This window comes from Thermothielavioides terrestris, chromosome 1 (genome assembly GCF_000226115.1).
Source record: "Thermothielavioides terrestris NRRL 8126 chromosome 1, complete sequence".
Classification (NCBI taxonomy): domain Eukaryota; kingdom Fungi; phylum Ascomycota; class Sordariomycetes; order Sordariales; family Chaetomiaceae; genus Thermothielavioides; species Thermothielavioides terrestris.
Window position 1 is genome coordinate 8,639,768 of NC_016457.1, and position 18,263 is coordinate 8,658,030.

The 18,263-nt window shown below is 61.4% G+C and overlaps 6 protein-coding genes across 6 annotated transcripts; 3 read left to right on the forward strand and 3 right to left on the reverse strand.

The window, feature by feature from the left end:
• Window positions 1-172: 172 nt before the first annotated feature.
• On the forward strand, window positions 173-2,722 carry THITE_2142339 (uncharacterized protein; the record flags this gene model as incomplete). The annotated part of the gene is made up of 3 exons (XM_003650728.1): window positions 173-184; window positions 502-2,046; window positions 2,102-2,722. 3 exons carry the CDS (start codon window positions 173-175, stop codon window positions 2,720-2,722), a joined length of 2,178 nt encoding a protein of 725 aa, XP_003650776.1.
• A 1,952-nt stretch (window positions 2,723-4,674) lies between these two features.
• Window positions 4,675-5,620, reverse strand: THITE_2110587 (uncharacterized protein). The gene is made up of 2 exons (XM_003650729.1): window positions 5,370-5,620; window positions 4,675-5,264 (listed from the first exon to the last, which is right to left on the reverse strand). Exons 1-2 carry the CDS (start codon window positions 5,509-5,511, stop codon window positions 4,936-4,938), a joined length of 471 nt encoding a protein of 156 aa, XP_003650777.1. The 5' UTR covers window positions 5,512-5,620; the 3' UTR covers window positions 4,675-4,935.
• Window positions 5,621-8,559: 2,939 nt separating this feature from the next.
• On the forward strand, window positions 8,560-9,989 carry THITE_2110588 (uncharacterized protein). Its single transcript, XM_003650730.1, has 2 exons — window positions 8,560-8,817; window positions 8,876-9,989. Exons 1-2 carry the CDS (start codon window positions 8,567-8,569, stop codon window positions 9,891-9,893), a joined length of 1,269 nt encoding a protein of 422 aa, XP_003650778.1. The 5' UTR covers window positions 8,560-8,566; the 3' UTR covers window positions 9,894-9,989.
• A 1,192-nt stretch (window positions 9,990-11,181) lies between these two features.
• THITE_32223 (uncharacterized protein) lies at window positions 11,182-11,607 on the forward strand (the record flags this gene model as incomplete). Its single annotated transcript, XM_003650731.1, has 1 exon — window positions 11,182-11,607. A coding segment is annotated over one exon (426 nt), but the record flags the coding sequence as incomplete, so codon positions are not given.
• Window positions 11,608-11,749: 142 nt separating this feature from the next.
• THITE_2110590 (uncharacterized protein) lies at window positions 11,750-13,259 on the reverse strand. The gene is made up of 2 exons (XM_003650732.1): window positions 12,917-13,259; window positions 11,750-12,664 (listed from the first exon to the last, which is right to left on the reverse strand). The coding sequence occupies exons 1-2, from the start codon at window positions 12,968-12,970 to the stop codon at window positions 12,023-12,025; spliced, it is 696 nt and encodes a 231-aa protein (XP_003650780.1). The 5' UTR covers window positions 12,971-13,259; the 3' UTR covers window positions 11,750-12,022.
• An 851-nt stretch (window positions 13,260-14,110) lies between these two features.
• Window positions 14,111-17,857, reverse strand: THITE_2142342 (uncharacterized protein; the record flags this gene model as incomplete). Its single annotated transcript, XM_003650733.1, has 1 exon — window positions 14,111-17,857. One exon carries the CDS (start codon window positions 17,855-17,857, stop codon window positions 14,111-14,113), a length of 3,747 nt encoding a protein of 1,248 aa, XP_003650781.1.
• Window positions 17,858-18,263: the final 406 nt, after the last annotated feature.

Below are 18,263 nucleotides of genomic sequence, written 5' to 3' on the forward strand. Positions count from 1 at the left end.
CTTTGGTTCTGTGGCTTGGTTTCTGTTGCATCCCTCGCACAGCTGCCCGCCGAGTCAACGACGCCATCCTGGCGCGCCTATGACGTGAGCCAGGCAGGGAGCTACAGGCGCAGCGCACGCACATGGAACCCGGCTGACGCGCTGCCCCCGGCCGGCGAGCGAAGAGAGGTTCATGGCTGCATTTGTAAGTCCAGCTTTGAGTTTTCCTCGAGACTTCCCGACTGGAAGCGCCCATTTCAGCAGCTTTTTGGCTGCGCAGACTTGCCTGGCCCTTCCGCCTGGCAGCCGAAGATCCCTTCCTCGCCCGAGGCGGCATCGATCCGATTCGGTAGTCCGGCGTCGACACGGCGGTCAACATCGTCAACATCATGCTGCCAACGACAGCTTCCACATAAACATCCGATCTACATCCCAAGATACACACACGCCGCATACCATGCCCATGCTGCGCTATTCGCGCGACGCTTGCAAACAGTGACTCACATCTCGGTCTGCCCACAGGAACCGTGGCTCTCGCACATGTCGCCTCCTCGCATGCAGCGCGGCGACACGCTGGACTCGTCCTCCCTCCACCCCCCGTCAACCCCCTCGCGCAACGATGGCTCCGCGACGAACACAACCTATGCCGCCTTCTCGCCCGCGACGCTAAGCACGACCACCCCGAGCGCCACCTCAGCCGCCAAGAGGAGGAGCACCATCCTCGTACACCAGAAGTCGCCGCTGCTGCTTGCGACGCCGCCGCAGATAACGCGCGCGCTAGCATATAGCCACCCGTTTCTGCTGCCGCTGAATCGGCTCGTGGGCCTGATAACATGGACGACCGGCGACCCGTGGGAGAGCTTCCTCCTGGTCGCGGCCTTCTGGGCCGCAGTGCTGTACGGGGACATCATAATACGCACCGCGGGGCCCGTCGTGCTGGTGCTGGTCCTCATCGGCGGCATGTACGGCCGCCGCTTCAGTCCGTTGAGCAGCAGCGGCTGGAGCGAGCCCGGCCTTGGCTCGGCGGACGGGTCGGCTTCCGCCTCCGAGGCAAAGGGTGCCAAGGCCACGCGGAAGAGTAAGAATCTGAAGGTCGACGGGCTGCCGGACAGAAATGCCAAGGCTAGCAACGGCAGCGCGGGAGCCGGGGCCGCCGGCGGAGCCGGGGGAGCCGCTGGCCATAAGAGGAATCAGGGGTCGATATCCGAAGTCACAAACACGCGGCATCAGAAGACGCTGGACGAGATTGTTGAGACGCTGCGAGAGTTCACAGCGAGGTGTAATATCCTGCTGGAGCCGCTGCTCGAGCTGACCGACTTCCTCAGCACCCAGCGCACGCCGACGTCGGCCACCACGCGGCCGGCACTGACCACGCTTTTCGTCCGCATCCTCCTCTGCACGCCCTTCTGGTTCTGCCTCACCCTACCGCCGCTCCGCATCATCACCACCCGCCGCGTCATCCTCATCCTGGGCACCATCCTCCTAACCTGGCACGCACGCGTCATCCGCGTCACGCGTGCCATTCTCTGGCGGAGCGCAACCATCAGGAGGGTCCTGGCCCTCGTCACGGGCCTGCAGTTCGAGGGGCTTTCGAAGACGCCGTCCGCATCCTTAGCCGTCGCAACCGGCTCGGCCGCCAGCAGCGCGGCCTCCTCGAACAAGGCCAAATCCTCATCTAGCTCCGGACCCGGCAAAGCCTCGCGCGAATCGGAGCTCACCAAGGCGCTGCGACGTGCCCGCGGCGGCCGCGGCACCGGCGTCCGCTTTACCTTTATCATATACGAGAACCAGCGACGGTGGATCGCCCTGGGCTGGACGTCCAGCCTGTTCGCGTACGAACGGCCTGCCTGGACGGACGAGAACAACAACCCGGTGCCGCCGCGGCACGAGTTTGAACTCCCCGAGGTGGAGGACGGGAGCAACATGCGCTGGCAGTGGGCCGAAGGGTCAAGGTGGCGCGTGGATGGCGTGCCGGACGAGGCGGTCATGACGGGCGACAACGAAGAGGAGGAGTGGGACTACGACGGGCCGGGCGGGAGGATGGGGTGGATCTACTACGATAACAAGGTCCGTTGCCATGTTTTTTTCCTTGAGTTTATCGGTGTGACTGACTCTGTGGTAGTGGCAGAACGGCCGCCGCGGGCAAGACGGCTGGGGCCGCTGGACGCGCCGCAGGAAATGGTACCGAGACGCCGAGCTCGTCGAGGCCGACGACGCCGCCGAGGAAGAGACCGCCAACGGCGCCGCCGCAGCCGCAGACCGATCCCAGACTCCGACCCCCACCCCGTCAGCGCCCCCAAGACCACCAGGCCTCAACCCAACCCCGGCCGTCCCCACCGTCGACCTCACCCCCAGCTCCCCCGGCGCCGCCTCCTTCTCTTCCTCCTCCGCCTCCAACCAGCACCACGCACATCCCCGCCGATCGCCCGACGAGCGCGAGCAAGACGACGACCGCCCCGCAGCCCAGCAGGACACGGCCTCGCTGCTCTCGACCTCGAGCCGCTCGGCCCGGTTCCGCCCGCCGTCCCTGCGCCGCCGCGTCACCGACGCCTCGCTGCGCAGCGCGCGCGGCAGCGGCGGCGGCAGCAGGCGCGCCAGCGTGTCGCTCGCTGCTGCCGACGCCGCCGAGGACGACGACGCCGCTGTCCTGGACACGCGCGCGCGCCTCGCCCTGCACGAGGCCCCTGGCACTGAGGTGGGTAGTTGGGGGGTTGGGGAGGAGGTGCGGATGGGGTTGGAGTAGGCATGGTCACTGTTTGCCGTCGTCACCGGGGTGGGGAGGAGGTGCGGATAGGGTTGGAGTAGGCATGGTCACTGTTTGCCGTCGTCATTGGGGTGGGGAGATGGGTTTGGATTTTGGGTAGGTATGTGTTTGTGTGGATTTGTTTCATTGGGTCAGGAGTCTGGGGTGGTGCGTTTTGGTGTTTCCCGTGGCTAGACGTGAATATTTTCCCTTGCAAGGGGGTTTATCATGGCATTCATTGGTTAGGCTGGGCTAGGCTGGTTGGGACTGGGCTTCGGTTCATAAGGAGAGGAACTTGGGACGGCATATGGGTGGAGTATGTTTATTTACTTGGGTCTGTAGTTGTTGCAGCAAGTAAAGTACGAGGTAGTTTGATCCGCGGCTGTTACTTTGTGGTCCCCAGCGAGAACTGTGGTCGTTACTCTGAAGAGGGGCGTTTGAGATCCCGGACTCGGTTGTTGCACTATCCTCCACGGCTTCCCCCATGTCAGGCCGGCAGCATGGTCTGTCTCCCTCCTGAAGGAAAACGTTGTCATGGCCCCTGAGCTGGTTATTGCAACGCCTTAACCCGCCCCCCCCTCCCTTCCCCCACCCACCAAACGCCAACTTACCCTTCGCGCCACCGCCATGCACAGACCTCATGCATCCAACCCGCCATTTGTCACCGTATACAACCGCACCGACCTGAGATCCTCCCTCACCACCCCGACGACTTCCTCATCGCCGCGCGTCCACGCCATCTCCCTGATCGCGTCGTACACCCAGCTCAGCACCCGCAACAACTCCCCCCCCCCCCCCCCCCCCCCCCCCGCGGCGCGCTGTGCCACCCGTCCCCGTCCCCGCGTCCCAGCGCGTAGAGCCATATCTGCAGCTTGCACTCGATTAGGTGGATGAGCTGCGCTGTCTTGGGTGTCGACATGGTGGGGGGGAGGTCGGTGCGGCTCTGGAGCTTGGTCAGGAGATCGGTGTATTTCTGGCGGAGCGCGACGAGGGTTTCTTGGTTGGGGTCTGTGGGGGTGGGGGATGTGGTGTCTGGCATTGTGGATGTTGCTTGCTTGGTTTGGGTCGGGGCCTGCTGGCGGGTGGGTGGACGCGGTTGTTTGATGAGTACGAACGACCTCGCGGCACGCCAGGGAAGACTTCGCTTGCGTTGTCTGTGTGTACGATGGGTTGTCGACACTGGTTACTGTTTCCCACGTCTCGCAGAGGGGAGTTGCGTCAGCGGCGCTCGCCATGATGGGAACAGAAGTGAGGTAATTATATAGAAGCCCCCAACTACACGCGGCCAGGCCCACGTATGCCTCGGCTGGACGCGGTAAGATCGATACACGATGGCATGGGGTAAACTCTTTCGCAGGGTAGGATGGTGCATGAGAGATATGGCCCTCGCACAAGGGTTTGCGCGCCGTCGATGCATCTCCGAGTCCTCACGAATCCTTTAAGGGGTAAGGCTTCGGGCTTGGCCGAGCCGTGCAGGAAACGTTGCACGGTTGTGCTCGGCTGTGTGGAACAGGGGCGAAATCTGAGATACGCCAGCCGAGAACCATTCCGATGCTTGTTGGACTTGCCTTGACGGCCGACTTCATACGCTTGGTCGCTTGTGCGCCGGCCCCTTGCACGACACGGCCTGCGGGCCTTGACCCCGAGGCATCTTGCCTGGCGGGCTGCAGAAGAACATGTCAACTACTTTTCACGAACATCCTTCTCCTTGCAGGATCTCTTAGGAGAAACGGGTCAATGACATGTCACTTGGGCTGCGTCACCGGCGAGCAAGCATTGGCCTTCCAGCAAGCTGGACAGAAGAAGGCTCGGCCCTGAATTTACCGTGCGCAGACGGTATTATTATGAGCATCAAGAAATTAACTAACGGCGAAGAGAAGCCAAGGTAGTCCGAGCCGATCGATCAGTCATGACCCCCATCCCCCTTTGAATATCCGGAGCAAGTTCCCGTCAGAGGTCATCAGCTCGTGTCCATGCGCGTGAGCCCCATTTAGAAGAGCAAGCCGAGAAGCGGCCCGGCAACCCCACCCAGCACGGTGGCCAGCAGGCCCTTGACGACGGCCAGCACGCCACCGACGACCTTCTCGATGCTGCCGGCGAGCCCGAGCAGCGCAGACAGCAGGGGCGTGACGCCGGCGATGACGGAGGCTGGCAGGCAGAAAACGTCAGCTTCGGTTCTCTTATGTTTCTCCATCAAGAATAGCACAGCCAGTCTACCGGGTATATCCCTCTATACAATGGAGAAACCGGTAGGACGGAACGGTGGGGTCTATAGGAAAGAGGAAGCACCTACACAGGCCAACCTTGGCGATCACGGCGTTGAGCGTGCTGGCGATCTCGAGCGTGAGCTCCTGGACCTTCTCCTGGACGCCGTCGACGACCTCGGGGGCGTCGACGCTGACGGCGACCTGGCGCTGGACGAGGCCGCCGGTGACGGACTGCACCGCCTCGGTGATGGCCTGCAGCTCGGGCAGCAGCGCGGCCGCCGTCGAGGTCTGCTCCTCTACCGTCGGGTTCTCCTGCACCGCCGAGATGGTCTTGTCTGTTCCCAGACGGGTTGATGGTCAGATTTCTTGTCTCCGTTAAAAGGGGGAGGGGGAGGGAGGGAGGTTTAGGTTAGTTGATGAGAAGCAGGGGTCGAGCTTACTGATGTTGGCGGTGTGGCCCTTGACGAGCTGGATCAGGTTGTCAAGCGTATCGACCTGGACGGTAACCTGGCGCTGGGCGATGATGGGCGAGGCGAGGGCCGAGGCGGCGAAGGCGAAGAGGGAGAAGAAGGCGGCCTTCATTTTGGCGGAGGGCTGGGTGTCTGGTGGTTGAATAAAAAAGGAGTGTATTGAGTTGGTAACTGCAAAGTGAACGAGTGACTGAGGAGCCGTTGCTCTGCTGAGTGCTGGCGTTCTGCTGCTGCAAAGGAAAGAGGAGTGAGGCTCCGAGGAGGGGATGAAGTCTTGTATTTATGCGTTTGGTGGGCAGCAGCTCTCCTCCCGGTCGGGAAGGTTTGGAGGGATGCCGGTTGCAGCGGCAGTTGTGTTGATGCAACTCTCCAGCTTCCCAAGGGATCCCGCAGCTTTCCCAGCCGGGGACAAGGTTCCTGCTACCACTCCATGCATCTCTTCGGTCCAGCGGCCATGTTGACAAGCATACCCTAAGCACGGTTGGTGAGTGTACATAGTGTACATGGTAGTGTAGGTGTCGACTACACTCTGCCGTCTGCCGACCATAGACTACGGCAAGCAGCGGTACAGATCTCGGTCCTGTCATAACACGGATTGGCTCAAAAGAGGCCCAGTCAATGTCGATCCCCAGGCCCCTGGGAGATGAAGGCATGATGCCTGCTGCACAACCACCGGGCCACAGACAACTACAGTTGACAGGAACATGTCGGGGCAGTGCGCGCGACTCAGTGGTTCATCGGTTCTTGGAAAGCCATGATAAACAGGTTTGGTGAGGCTGGCAAGCAGTTCTTCGTGCCATCCGGAGTGATCGCCTCAGGTTTCTCAAACGTAAGGAACGGAGGTGGTCTTTTGTTCCACCGCAGTGCTCAACGGTTTGGGCAGCCGTCCAACGCTGTATGAGATAGGGGAGGGTAGCATTTGGGTGTCCCGTTGTCTGCAAGTTGAGGGAACGTCGAGATGCTCAGAACAGCTGCAATGGGCAGAGGAGGACCAACACCGCATCCAGGTGTGGCAGGTGTGGGGGCAGGCATATTCCCGGATGGAACGCGATGATGTCACAGCGCAGAGCCGATGCCAGTTGGGACGAGAAGCCAATCTCCCAACGAGGAGCCCATTGGGTTCAGGATGCGTTCCTCAAGCTAGATCCTCTAGTGTATACTAGGTCAAGAGGCCAGTGAGCTTTGAGAGAAGATGCTCCTAGTGTACACTAACCCCTGGACGATCAACAGTTGTCACAAGGGGGACGTCACAAGCCGGCATGGAGCAGACGCCGCGTTAAGGCCGGGAGGTCGAAGGCAATGAAAAAAAGGGGTTAGGGTGCCATTCACGTGGGGGGGATCTGCGTAGAAACGGCCTTTCTGCCTTTTGCGGCTCTGAGAGGCCATTGGGGAATCCTGCTGGGTCATTCCATAGTGTACGGAGATACGGAATACACTACACTACGCTAGGGCCCTCATCATCGCGCCGCTGGCCGGGTTGATTGTGTCAGATTTTATCGTTACACAGCATGAACAAGTTGGGCGACGATCGGCTCCCCGGTGCTCGCGCCATCCACGTGTATGGAAGAGGCCGCCAAGCGCTGGGCTAGTCTGAGAAAGGATCCTGTACCCCTCCGAACGCGGTCTTCCGTTCAAACGGAACCAACCGGGCACGGCTCCACTGTCCAGTCTTGGGGTGTTCGGCATATCGCGCGTTGGCAGATGAGCGCGTCCGCACAATGATCGACCGACCAGTCCTCACGCGGGCACTGCGCAGTAACTAGTAGTTAGAGGCCGGGGCACCCCGTTCAACGACGTGAGGATACCTTGGGCAGAATGAAGTCGCCATAGGACGATCTGCGGACCGTGAGCTAATTAGTAAGTCCTTTCAGTTGGACAGCGGGATGGAGAGCAGGTGGATGCGGATGGTGATCCTTCGACACACCGCGAGTCACGTCTCATGCAAGCGCCACATCGCGTGCTGACCATGTCGCGAGATCGCCAAGGTGTGGTGCGAACGAGTGAAACTGGTGGGTACTCCGACAAGATTGGGGTCCACTGATGCTCAACAGTCAGCGCTCATAGAGCATTGCTGAGGACCGCGACAACCTAATTTCCTGGAGCTTTGGGTCACGGTACTGTGGTGGACTGCGAGGTCGCCATCGAAGCACCACCACCACCATCATCAGGGTTCTTCCGGTACCGGGCGCCTTCGGCATCAGGGCCAGCCTTCGCAGCCGGTGACCTCACGTTGAACGTCCTGCGGTGTCGCCACCCCCTTTCCTACCTACTCTTCAGCCAGCGTCGACGCCCGGCCCTTTTACGCTATGCTCTCCTCCGCCAGAGTCCCGACCCTTTTTCGCAGAGAGTCATACACTCGCTCTAATTACACAGGATGAGCTCCACGGGGCTGCTGCTAGCCAAAGGGTGGGCCGTGGTGCTGGGAAATGCACTTCCACCACACAGCGTATGTTTTGGATACTACCATATGAAATCCGTTCTGACATGTTAAGCATGCCTGACTTCACAGGATCAGCAGCTGTGATTGAAGCCGCGGTGGCCGTCGCGCGCTCTTGGAATGTAAACAAACGAGCAAATTCTGGAGTCATGATTTGCCCAATGCCCTCCGAAGCGAACTCACCAATTCGTTGCGACCGCATACTTGGACAGCTGTGCGGTATCGCCGGTGGAATGCAAGGCAAATGCTCATGAGGCACGCGGACTCGAAGCGCTGCCTGCGATTGGAATGCAGACAACAGAAGGCACAGGTATTCAGAGCAGCCCCTGATCTGATGCGCGTTCGTGTCATTGACGATAAAACCAGCGCCCACATGTTCGGGGCACGCTCTCGCAGGGTGCTCCCTCATCTTGCCTCCAATTACCTAGTTGTCGTCCGCATCGCTTAGCCCAACAGTCCAGTCTAATACATGAAGCCCCGTCTCCCGAAGACCCCCTCCCCGCCCGCTTCGCCCACCGCGGCGGCGGTGGCGAACGACATGAAGCGACCATCGGCGGTGACGTACATCCCGCCGCTGCGCGACGGCGCGTGCGGCACAACTCCGCGCGCGCAGCAGCCGCCGTGGCGCATCATGCGGCACGAGCTGGCCCAGCTGCTGCGCACGGCGCCGACCCTCTGCCGGGCCATGCTCGCCCGGCGCGGCCGGGCCTCGTGGGCCGACAGCGCGGCGATGGCCCTCTACGTCGCGCTCGCCGGCCTTGAGCTGGGCGTGATTCTGGCCGCTGTCCCGCTCTGGTGCGTGCTTCCCGGCGCCGTCTTCGCCCTGTGGGCCGCGGCCTGCGCCGCCGTGGTCGCGGCCATGTGCTGGATGCTCAACGGGAAGGAGCAGATGTATCGGTGCGATGCTGGGTCGGAGGGCTGGATGATGGGTCAGGAGGTCGAAGACGAGAAGTGGATGTTCCTGGGCGGCATGGGGATGAGGTGCGTCTCGCTCACCCAAGCCGGATTCACTCACTGTTCTGTCTAACTCGGCTTCCAGCTCCCGCCACTGCCACGAGCGGACCCTTCCGGCGCTGTCGCGGCTGTTCAGCCGGCCGATGGTGTGCATCTGCATGCCCACGTACGGGATGCCCTTCGACCTGATAGCCATGATGCTGCAGCGCTGCATGCCCATCCCCAGCCGATCACGGCGGAATCTGTACTCCGAGATGCGGTGCGCACTGCTCGACGATTCCATGACTCGCTGCGTCGTCCTCTGCCACAATGACAGCGCGATTCTCGTCTCTCAAGCCGTCGCGCAGCTCCACGCCGACGTCCCCATGGAAAAGCTCGGCAAGCTGGAGATCTACACTTTCGGCGCTGCCGCCAGCGAGTTCACCGTGCCACTTGGAGACGGTACCAAGGCCATGGAGCCGACGCAGCAGCAATCCGCAGAGCAGTCGGCCGACGAGCAGCGGACCATCCACGTCGAGCACTTTGCCATGGCCAACGACCCCTTCGCCCAGATGGGTGTGCTGCACAGCGTCCGACAGAACATGGAAGGCCGCTTCTGCGGCAGCGTCTTCGTCCTGAACGACAACAGCACTCCCCCTGCGCCGCCCAGCAAGGAGACAAGCCGCCGATCGAGTCCGCGCTGCTCCGGCCTGGTCATGGAGGACTATCTCACGGCTCTCTTCCCCGCGCAGATGATGGCGCCGGCCACCCGCCGCAGCAGCAGCAGCGGTGTGCTCGACAGCGTCATGACGGTCGACAAGGACTGCGCCGAGAAGCGCGAGATCGCGGCCATGAGCAACTACCACGCGGCGACGCAGGCCAAGAAGGGCGGCGGCGGCGGCGGCAGCGGCGGTAGCGGCAAGCGCCTCAGCTGGACCGGCCTCGCCGCCATGGCGGGCCAGCGGAACGGCATGAACGCCGGCATGGTGGCCCTCGAGATGGCGCGCAAGGAATGCCGTAGCTGCGACGGCCGCTGGGGCCGCGAGGTCACCTGGCTGGCGAGATATGTCGTTGCCATGGAGGGGAAGCAGGCGGTTGACGGGAGGATCAACAACGGTCTGTGAGAAGGTTAAGGGAAGTTTGTGTCAGTGGGCAGTGTTGACGCTGTACGGGGTTTCAGCCAAAGCAGTTTGATTAGTTTCGTGGCGGGCGTATTGATGCTTAATCGAGGGTATTTCGCTCACGTTTAAGCTGTTTCCTTACCTCTTTCACAATTAGACGCAGAGACTTTTCAAGTTGGGTAGAAACGGGAGCACATGTGCTCCCCCCGCGTTTCAGGAACACCTATTACGAACAAGCCTTTGACAGCAGCGGAGCATTCAGGACAGGGCAGGAAGAAGCCGGGCAGGAAAAGTAGCCGACGGGACCGAGCAAGGCACGAGCCGTTCTGCGGCTTAGTGATCCGGATAACCGAATTCCAACCGTGCGCTCGGGTCAGGCTCTGATCAAACACGACGATCTACGGACTTCATGCTGCGCCTCCAGCAGTGCTGTCACGGACGGGGGGAAGCTCCAGAGCCTAGCCTATCACGCAACTCACCTGGTGCAGAGCTAGAGCCGTGTCAAATCTCCAAGGGGTGCTTCCAAATGCCGTGTGTGTTGGATGAACCGTCCCGCTGAGGTCCAAGAGTCGCGGCTCTCCGTCTCGCATCTTCCGCACCCTGCGAAAGAAAGCCTTTCTCCTTCCGCCGTTACTGGGTATATTCCCAAGGCGTCCGCCATGACAGCCGCACCACGCCTATTGCTCTGGATGACTTGCAGGCGGTCGTAGCCCCCGCCCGCAACAAAGACATCGCACGCCCCGGAACGCAGGAGGTTGACGGGCCCCGTCGCCTCCTGCCCTTCAACTGGAACATCTCGCACCATGGACGCCCCGGAGGTCGTGGCCGGGCCCGAAAGATCATTATCGTACATGCTCCAGCGCCAGCCAAAGCTGCAAATCCCGCCGCCCGTGCACTCGCCGGTCCAGTCGAGCGACGAGAGCGTCTATGGGTTCTCCCCGACCAAGGGCGACGATGAGAAACCACAGATACCACTCCGGCCGCCGTCGACAGCGGTGTGGGGTTTCCGCCGGCGGCTTGTCCTGGGGTTGTGCTTGGTCGTTATCATCTTGGCTGCAGCAATTGGGGGAGGAATCGGTGGTTCGCTGGCAGCGGCCAACTCGCGGAGGTAATCATGATGGGCGTGCTGCTGCTCCCAAGCAACGACCGCGTTCACCCCTGCGCTGGTTGCAAAAGCGTGCTGACCAAGTCGAGGACAAGGGCGTCCGAGGCGACCGCAACCGCGATGATCGTCATGATGCCGACAACCGTGACCATGACACCCACCGCGGGCCCCGAATCAGCAGCAACAGCAGCTCCCACCCCGACGGCGGAAGCGCAGGGAGCTAGCGCAACCGAAGACACCATCAAGGTTCCCACCCAGGGCATCATCGACTTCGACTGCGGCAGGATATCGACGAGCCGGCAGGTCGTCACCCTGGGCGCGCTCTCCTGGGGCTTCGACGTGAGCTGCATGATGGACTACGTCGGCCCGGGCATCGACATCGTCGGCATGACGGCCTACACCTTCGACGACTGCATCCGGGCGTGCGCCATGCTCAACAATTTCGCCCGCAACAACACCTGCCTCGGCGTCTTCTTCAACGCCAACCTGACCACCAGCCTCCCCGCGAACCATGGCAACTGCTTTCTCAAGGCCTATCTGCCGCAGATGACTGCCCAACCGGACTTGGCGGCGGCAGCGGCGCTGGTGTATTCGCCGCGTTTCATGAATCAATCGAACAGCCTCGCTAGCTGTAGTAGCTGGGCTGAAGCGAGAAGGAATTATTTATCAGGAGATGTGGTTGTCCCTGTGAGGCGACGTCCCTCAGCACGAAGCAGGACAGAAGGGAGGGAGGCCACCAGCCCGCGAAGGGCACAGAAAATACGGGAAAAGGCGGCGGAGAAAGGGGCAGCGGCGCGTTGAATTTATCTCGTGTTTCTTTCGCCGCCATGGCAAACACGAGCGTAAGGTGAGCTGGCGGCGGGCCTCCTCAAGTTGTAATGAATAGCAATTAGCCTCACAAACATTGGCAGTCACTGAATCCGGTACATGCCGTATGAGAGAGTCCAAAGGCCGACCGATGGCACTGTCAGGAGTCGATGGCCAACAACACTCCATTGACATTCAACAACCTCAACCCCCAAACCGCTCACAGGTTCCTCACCATCCACACGTTCCCGCCCTCCTTCTCTCCGCCAGGATACACCTCGAACCCAACCCTCTCATAAAACGGCACGACCTTGGTATTCTCAGCCGCCACGCCGAGCTGGATGCCGCGGCCATAATCCTCGCCGGACGCCCTCACGCTCTCCACAAACGTCTCAATCATCTTCCGCCCCCACCCCTGGCCCCGCCACCCGTCCAGCAAATTGATGTGCAGCATGGCGCGGTACTTGCTGACCAGCTCCCTTTTCCCCTCCGCGCCATCGAGGATCAACCAGCGCACGCTATACGCCATCTGGGCAAGACACACCGGATTCACGCCGCCCTTCCCCTTCCCCTCCTCCCCGGGCACCTCCCACGGCTCCAGGACCTCCCACTGCGGCGGCGGGGGGACGTCCGCCCTGCCCTGGTCGGAGCCGAGCACGTCGGCGACGTAGCGGGGGTAGTCGCGGGCGAGGGCGAACACGTCCGGGGCGCCGACGACGTAGCCGACGGCGGCGCCGGCGCCGTCGTCCAGCACGAAGCAGTGGCGCGGCGCCAGGTGGGTGAAGGGCAGCGTCCAGAGGTAGGGCGCCATGCGGATGGCGGCCGGGGAGGCCTGCAGCGAGGGCGGGAGGGTGGCGCGGCACTTTTTTTTGTTGTTTGTGGAGGAGGGGGTTAGTTGAGAGGTGAGTTGAGTGCCGAGACGGGGTCAATGGGGTCAAAACAAAGGGAGGGTTGGGGCGGTGCGGGGGAAGCGATTTGTTGTTTTGATTCAAAGAGGTGGGAAGGAGGAAGACTTTGTTGGGAAGGAGGGGGTAGTGGTTGTGAGCAGGAGAGGCGGGATGAGACAGGATGGCAGGGTGAGTGAGTGAGTCAACAATGAAATGAATGTCCTTACAATTTGCTTCGCGTTCTCCGTGTCCTCGGGCCTGAACGGGCGGATGAAAGCCATCTTTGCGTGTTGGTTTGTTGTCTCGGGACTGCGCGAGAGAAAAGTCGCGGTGCTCCTTGTCAAATGATGCCTGTTGATGACGGCGTCGGAGAGGGCGCAGACTGAAACACGCTTGCTCTCAGTGTGGAGTATCAACGCTTGGAAGAGGCGGGCACGCTCCTTATATGAACGAAGGTATCTGGGCCCAAGAAGCAATTTCGGTCGCTCCAAGCGCTGTGTGAACACTAACACCACCTACCTACTACCCTTCGAGGAAAGCATCACCTGTGTCACGAGCATGCTTCCTGCCCTGGCTGCCGGAGGGCCTTTGTTCCCCTCACCACTCCGCCAATCGTGTCCCTCCTGCTTGGCAAAACCTCGGTCCACTCACCTCGGTCGGGCCGCCAATTCCGTCTCCCGCCACACAAACCCCTTTTCTTCAGCCCAGAACCGCGCATGCCGTCGAACTCAGGAGGGTAAAGCCCGACATGTTGCATGTCCATCCCGGGGAGCCAGCTTAAACAGAAGAATATCCCCATGACGCGTCGGTCAAATTTGCCATTTTCTGTCCATTGTGATGACTTAGCTAGAGACTGTTTAGCTGGGCCATGGCCTTCCGCGTTGTGCGGCAATCGCGTGGCAGTGTCCAGAGTAGACACGCTGCACTTATCTCCCAAGGCGCAAAACCCAGGGAGCCAACCGGCCTGCTACAACCCGGCCTCGCCGGCACTCTCCAATTCTCTCTTGCAAGCCCGCCTCTTCTTCAAAAAAGGTACATATTCCCCGCCGGAACACGCCGGATCTCGAAACCTCAACTTCCGCAAGGTAACATCCTTTTTTCCTACTTTTGACCGATGCCAGAACCAGTCCAAGACCGAACCCTGATTCAACAGGAAAGAAGGGGGAAGGGAAAGCCGGCAAGCAATAACAGACACCCCTTCGCGCCACGCACTATAGGGCGTCTTGAGAGGTATCTCGAATGCATAGCCTCATACATGGGCGATAAGAGGATCGGCCGTGTCCTCCATGTGAGCGCCGGCGACCCTTCCAGATGTAGAGAGGCAAACCGGGTGGGAAAAGGCACAAATGACAGGTCCAAGAATGGAATTAGATGAAGGGTAACAACATTTGGGTTGAGCGAGAACCGGCCGGCCCGAGGGTTCAGATCATACCGCCGGGGACGCCCATGCCCGAGCTGGGCCCCAGGTTCGACGTTGCCACGCTGCGGCTCGCCGGTGGGCCTCTGGCGACAAATGACGGACTGTTGTCTCTCGACCTTCCGGGGTAAGGCCTGGGCGCGGTGCCCTGCATATCCGGGGGAGCCTTTCGCAGCCGTCGCCGCTGGTCTGGTCTGTTGCCGCCCTCATCTTCGCCGACAGGAACGCCGTTCCGGTTGTCGTCGTAGTCGACACTCGAGGTACTGCTGTTTGCATGACTGGCAAACGGCGGCCGAGGAGCCGTCATCTCCGCTGCCTCGGAGGGTGCCCGGTTGCGCGAGTCCTCGCGTCTGCGGCGGGGGTTGATGGGCGGAACAGGCGGCGCAGAGCCAGCCACATGGCTGTTTGAGCGCGACCTTGGCCCGCCGTACGCGTGGCCCGTATCGCCCATGCCGGGCGCCGCGGGAGGGGCTTGGTGGGGCGGCGGTGGATATTGTGGATGCGGGGAATGGTGTGGCAAACTCGTCGTGGGCACCTGGCTCGTCGACATCATAAACGTGGGCTCAGAGATATCCCTCTTGTCGACGGCCCGCTTCGCGGGTCCGCCCGTGAACCCATTAGCAGGTCCCAGAGCGGGCGACTGCGCAGCTGATGAAGCCTGTCGAGGGCGCGGCCCGAGCGATGTGGGGGTACCCACCGGAGAACCCGCAGGGCCCATCGCGTAAGGCGCCGGCGAGGGCAATCCCATCGGCGAGATTGGAGACGGCTGCCCAGAGTGCGGGTCCAGGCCTGGCCGCCCCGTGGGCTGAGCAAGGTTCGCTGCCGATCTCGACCGCTCGAGATGGGGCGAAGGCGCAGGCGAAGGCGCACCCCCGCGGCCGGGATACGGATAAGGGGGCATCATGGGCGAGCCTTTGATATCCGTCCCAGGTAACCCGGGTGAGCGCATCATAGGTCGTCCCGAGTGCGGCGGCCCAAGTTGATCTTGAGGTCCTGTGTTGGTATTGGTCCTCAAACGAGGCGGCCGGCTGCTCGAGGAGCCGCCGCCGCTGGCCTCAGATCCGCTCCTCGAGCGTTCTCCAGACGGCCTCGCGGCTCCCGGCGAGCTGTAGCTGTGCTCGTCGCTCGGGGGTCGTTGTCTGTACGTGACGGGGGGTGGCCTTCTCTCCCCACTAGGCGTTCGTTGCCGCGGTCCTCGGTCTGCGCTCCCCACGCCTTGTGGCCCGTTTGCCTGGTCGAGCGTTTGGCCCGGCGTCGGCGAAGTCTGCGACGCTTGGTGCCGGGCGAGTGTCTCGAGCTCCTTCCGCCTTTGCAGCTCCCGCCGGGCTTGTCTGAAGGCCTTCAGGCCCGGGTGGGTGGCGTTGTTGTCCTCGTCCTGATCTTGCTCACCAGAGAATCCCGCCCTCGGCATCTGATGGTTTGGGGGTGCGATGTCTTCCCTAGAAACCTCTTCCTTCATAGTCTCCAAGGCAGGAAATTCCTTCTCTTCGAACGACTGCTTGCCCGGCAAGGGTGAGGTGCTCATCGTTGCGGCCCCGAGGCCCAGAATCTTCAGCCCTTTGGATTGGCCCGTCACCATGTTGCGCGACCGATCGATGAGCGATCCCCGACTGGATTTCGGCTTCAGGATCCCCAGAGGGTTTGAAGACTGCGAAGAGAGGCTTGCAGAGTCCGCCGGCCCTGGCTGAGGAGAGGCAGCCCTGCTGCTATCGGACTCGACATACGAGGTCAGCTTCTCCCTCACACGACGCCGCGCCTCAGCGAGCTGGTTCGCAAACTCGTCTGTCTCGTCCTCAGTGGCAGTGCTGGAGCGGTCCATCGGAACAGAGTCTGAGGCGTCACGCTTCGATTCATCCACTGCCTCCATCGCCGCCCTCTCGGTCGCACTGCCAGGGTGAAGTCTCGCCATATCCCGGCCCGAAGAGGACCAAGCGTTCCCAGATGATTCGGGCCCCGAAACCTCAAACCCACCGGCGTCCAGTGACGAGTCCACACTTTCTGTGCGAAGATGCTGACGGACGAGCCCACTCAAACCGGCGGTAGGGCCCAGGGTTGGCGAGTCTTCCGGCGATGGCTGCTGCGAATTCAAGGCCGAATTATCGCGTTTGGCGATCGGAGAGGTGTCGCCCCTCATCTTGCCCGCAACGGAGAGTGGGGTCGGCAGCGCCGACTGCCTGAACGCCGGGTGGTCCTGATCAGAGGGCCGCTCAATGTTAAGCTCAGTGGGCGCGGAGAGCGCGGGCGGGTTAACAGCGATCGGCTGAGGCGTCTCTCCGTCTGTAACGGGCGTTGGAGGCAGCCGTACCTCTTGTGCTTCGGGTCGAGCTTGTACGGGGGGGACTTTCGCGTCCGGCTTTCGTGGCTCGACACCGCCTGCGTCATTAGATTCAACTCTGTGCCTTTGGGTCGGCGTCTCCCGGCCTTGTTGAAGCTGACGCTGGCGCTCAACATATTGAGACTCGTCGTAGGGTTGTGTGGGTTTCTGGAAAATGCCCAAAGCCGTTGCCTTGCCCACGTCCTTAGGCAGAATCGGCAGGGTCGGCAGCTCGCCTGTCTCGCTGACGGGCGGGCTGAGCGGGGGCAAGCCACCGAGGCTGGGCTTGCCGTCCGTTGGGGCTCTGACGCCCAAGTCGATAGTTCCAATTGGTCGGCTCGGGCCTGTTGGGCTCGTTGACCTGAGATTCGGAGCACTGCCCTTGCTAAGGAGGTTCCTGTTGCTGGCGAAGCGATCGACAGGAGCGTCATTTTGCGACGTGCCGGCCACGGAGAGGTCGGGCGTCCTGGTGCCAAACGCGCGGGGTCGCGTCAGGTGCTCGATTCGTGACAATACTGAGGTTTGCTGTTCATGCATGTCCTGGTTCAAGTTTTGCTCGTATAGCCGCCGAGTCCGGGTAACACTGCGCTCGGGAATGCCTGAAATTATGGTGGATGTCGACGTATTCGAGGTCGATTGTCCGTCTTTGGGCGCAACAGCCGCTTGCGAGGCGATGGACGTAGCTGCTGTGGAGTTGCGGGCCATGGAGGCCGAAGAAGTGGTAGATGCGGTTTCCCTCTTGCGATTGTACCCCACGGGAGGCGGGGACTCGGGACGATCATGGACGTCTTCCTCGCGCCCACTCTCGGACTCGGCATTATCATGGTCTTCCAATGACTTTTCCTTCTCTGCTATCCTCCAGCGTTGGAACGCGGACAAGGCCACGTCGTCTTCGTAGAGCGCCCGGCCACGCAGACCGCTCCCTGAGTTTGCGGAGATCTTGTAGATTTTCTGCCTGCCACCGAACAGGTTGTTGCCCTCGGTTGGTCTGGAACGGGTTAGAACACTTCCGCCGTTCTCCGACTCTCGATCGTCTGATGCAACCGAGGTGGTGCGAAGGAAGGTTTGGCCCCTTATGGACTCGACTTCGGCGATGTCGGACAGGCCAGTACCTCCTCCGAAGCCAAAATCGGCCAGCCGGGACTGCCGCTTGGGGAAGAGAACGCTATCATCGCTAGCCTTCCCGATCTTCGTATTTGGGTCGTCCTGCTCCCTCAACATGGAAAATCGAGCCGACAAGTTGGCCATCAGCAGGCTAGTGCGGAAGTCATCGTTCGATGGCAGAGCGGTGGCCAGGTCAAACTCCTTCTTGACTTCCTCCTGTTGCGTCTTCTTCCCCTTGCGAAAAAAGGAGAGCGAGGATTGCTCCGACTCTTCGCTGGAGCGGCCGGCGGAAAGGTCATCTTTCGCCCTCTTTTTCGTCCTGAAACGATTCATCGTGGCGATTTCAGAGGCGTTCTCCACACAGCGGCATCGACCACTCGAGGGCGAGGTAATCCAAAAACGCGACGACGAGCTCACAGAACTGCTGGTTCCAAAGAGGGGAGGCGACGACTCATGTAGGCCGAGTCCGGATGGGACGTGGCACAAGGGCCAACGCGTCCGCGCAGCCGGGGCGAAGTGGGGTTGGGAATGTCTCCCTCTCGGTGGTCTATCCCGGCAGTCAGTATGATCACGATGTGTAACAGTGCACAGCGCCTGCAGCATGGGGCTTGAGAGTGACATATTGAGAACGTGTGCAACGCGTAGGGAGGATCAGAGCCGCCATACGACCTCTCGGCCGGGCTGGCGTAACGCAATCCAACTTTCGCACGCCGCGCCCCATGGTCTGCTGTACGCAAAT

Coding starts and splice junctions, on each gene's coding strand:
- THITE_2110587 (XM_003650729.1), bottom strand. CDS start 5,511: ATGAAGGCCGCCTTCTTCTCCCTCTTCGCCTTCGCCGCCTCGGCCCTC. Junction 5,265..5,369: donor GGGCCACACCGCCAACATCA/GTAAGCTCGACC, acceptor GTCTGGGAACAG/ACAAGACCATCTCGGCGGTG.
- THITE_2110588 (XM_003650730.1), top strand. CDS start 8,567: ATGGCCCTCTACGTCGCGCTCGCCGGCCTTGAGCTGGGCGTGATTCTG. Junction 8,818..8,875: donor CTGGGCGGCATGGGGATGAG/GTGCGTCTCGCT, acceptor CTCGGCTTCCAG/CTCCCGCCACTGCCACGAGC.
- THITE_2110590 (XM_003650732.1), bottom strand. CDS start 12,970: ATGGCTTTCATCCGCCCGTTCAGGCCCGAGGACACGGAGAACGCGAAG. Junction 12,665..12,916: donor CGGAGAACGCGAAGCAAATT/GTAAGGACATTC, acceptor AACAAAAAAAAG/TGCCGCGCCACCCTCCCGCC.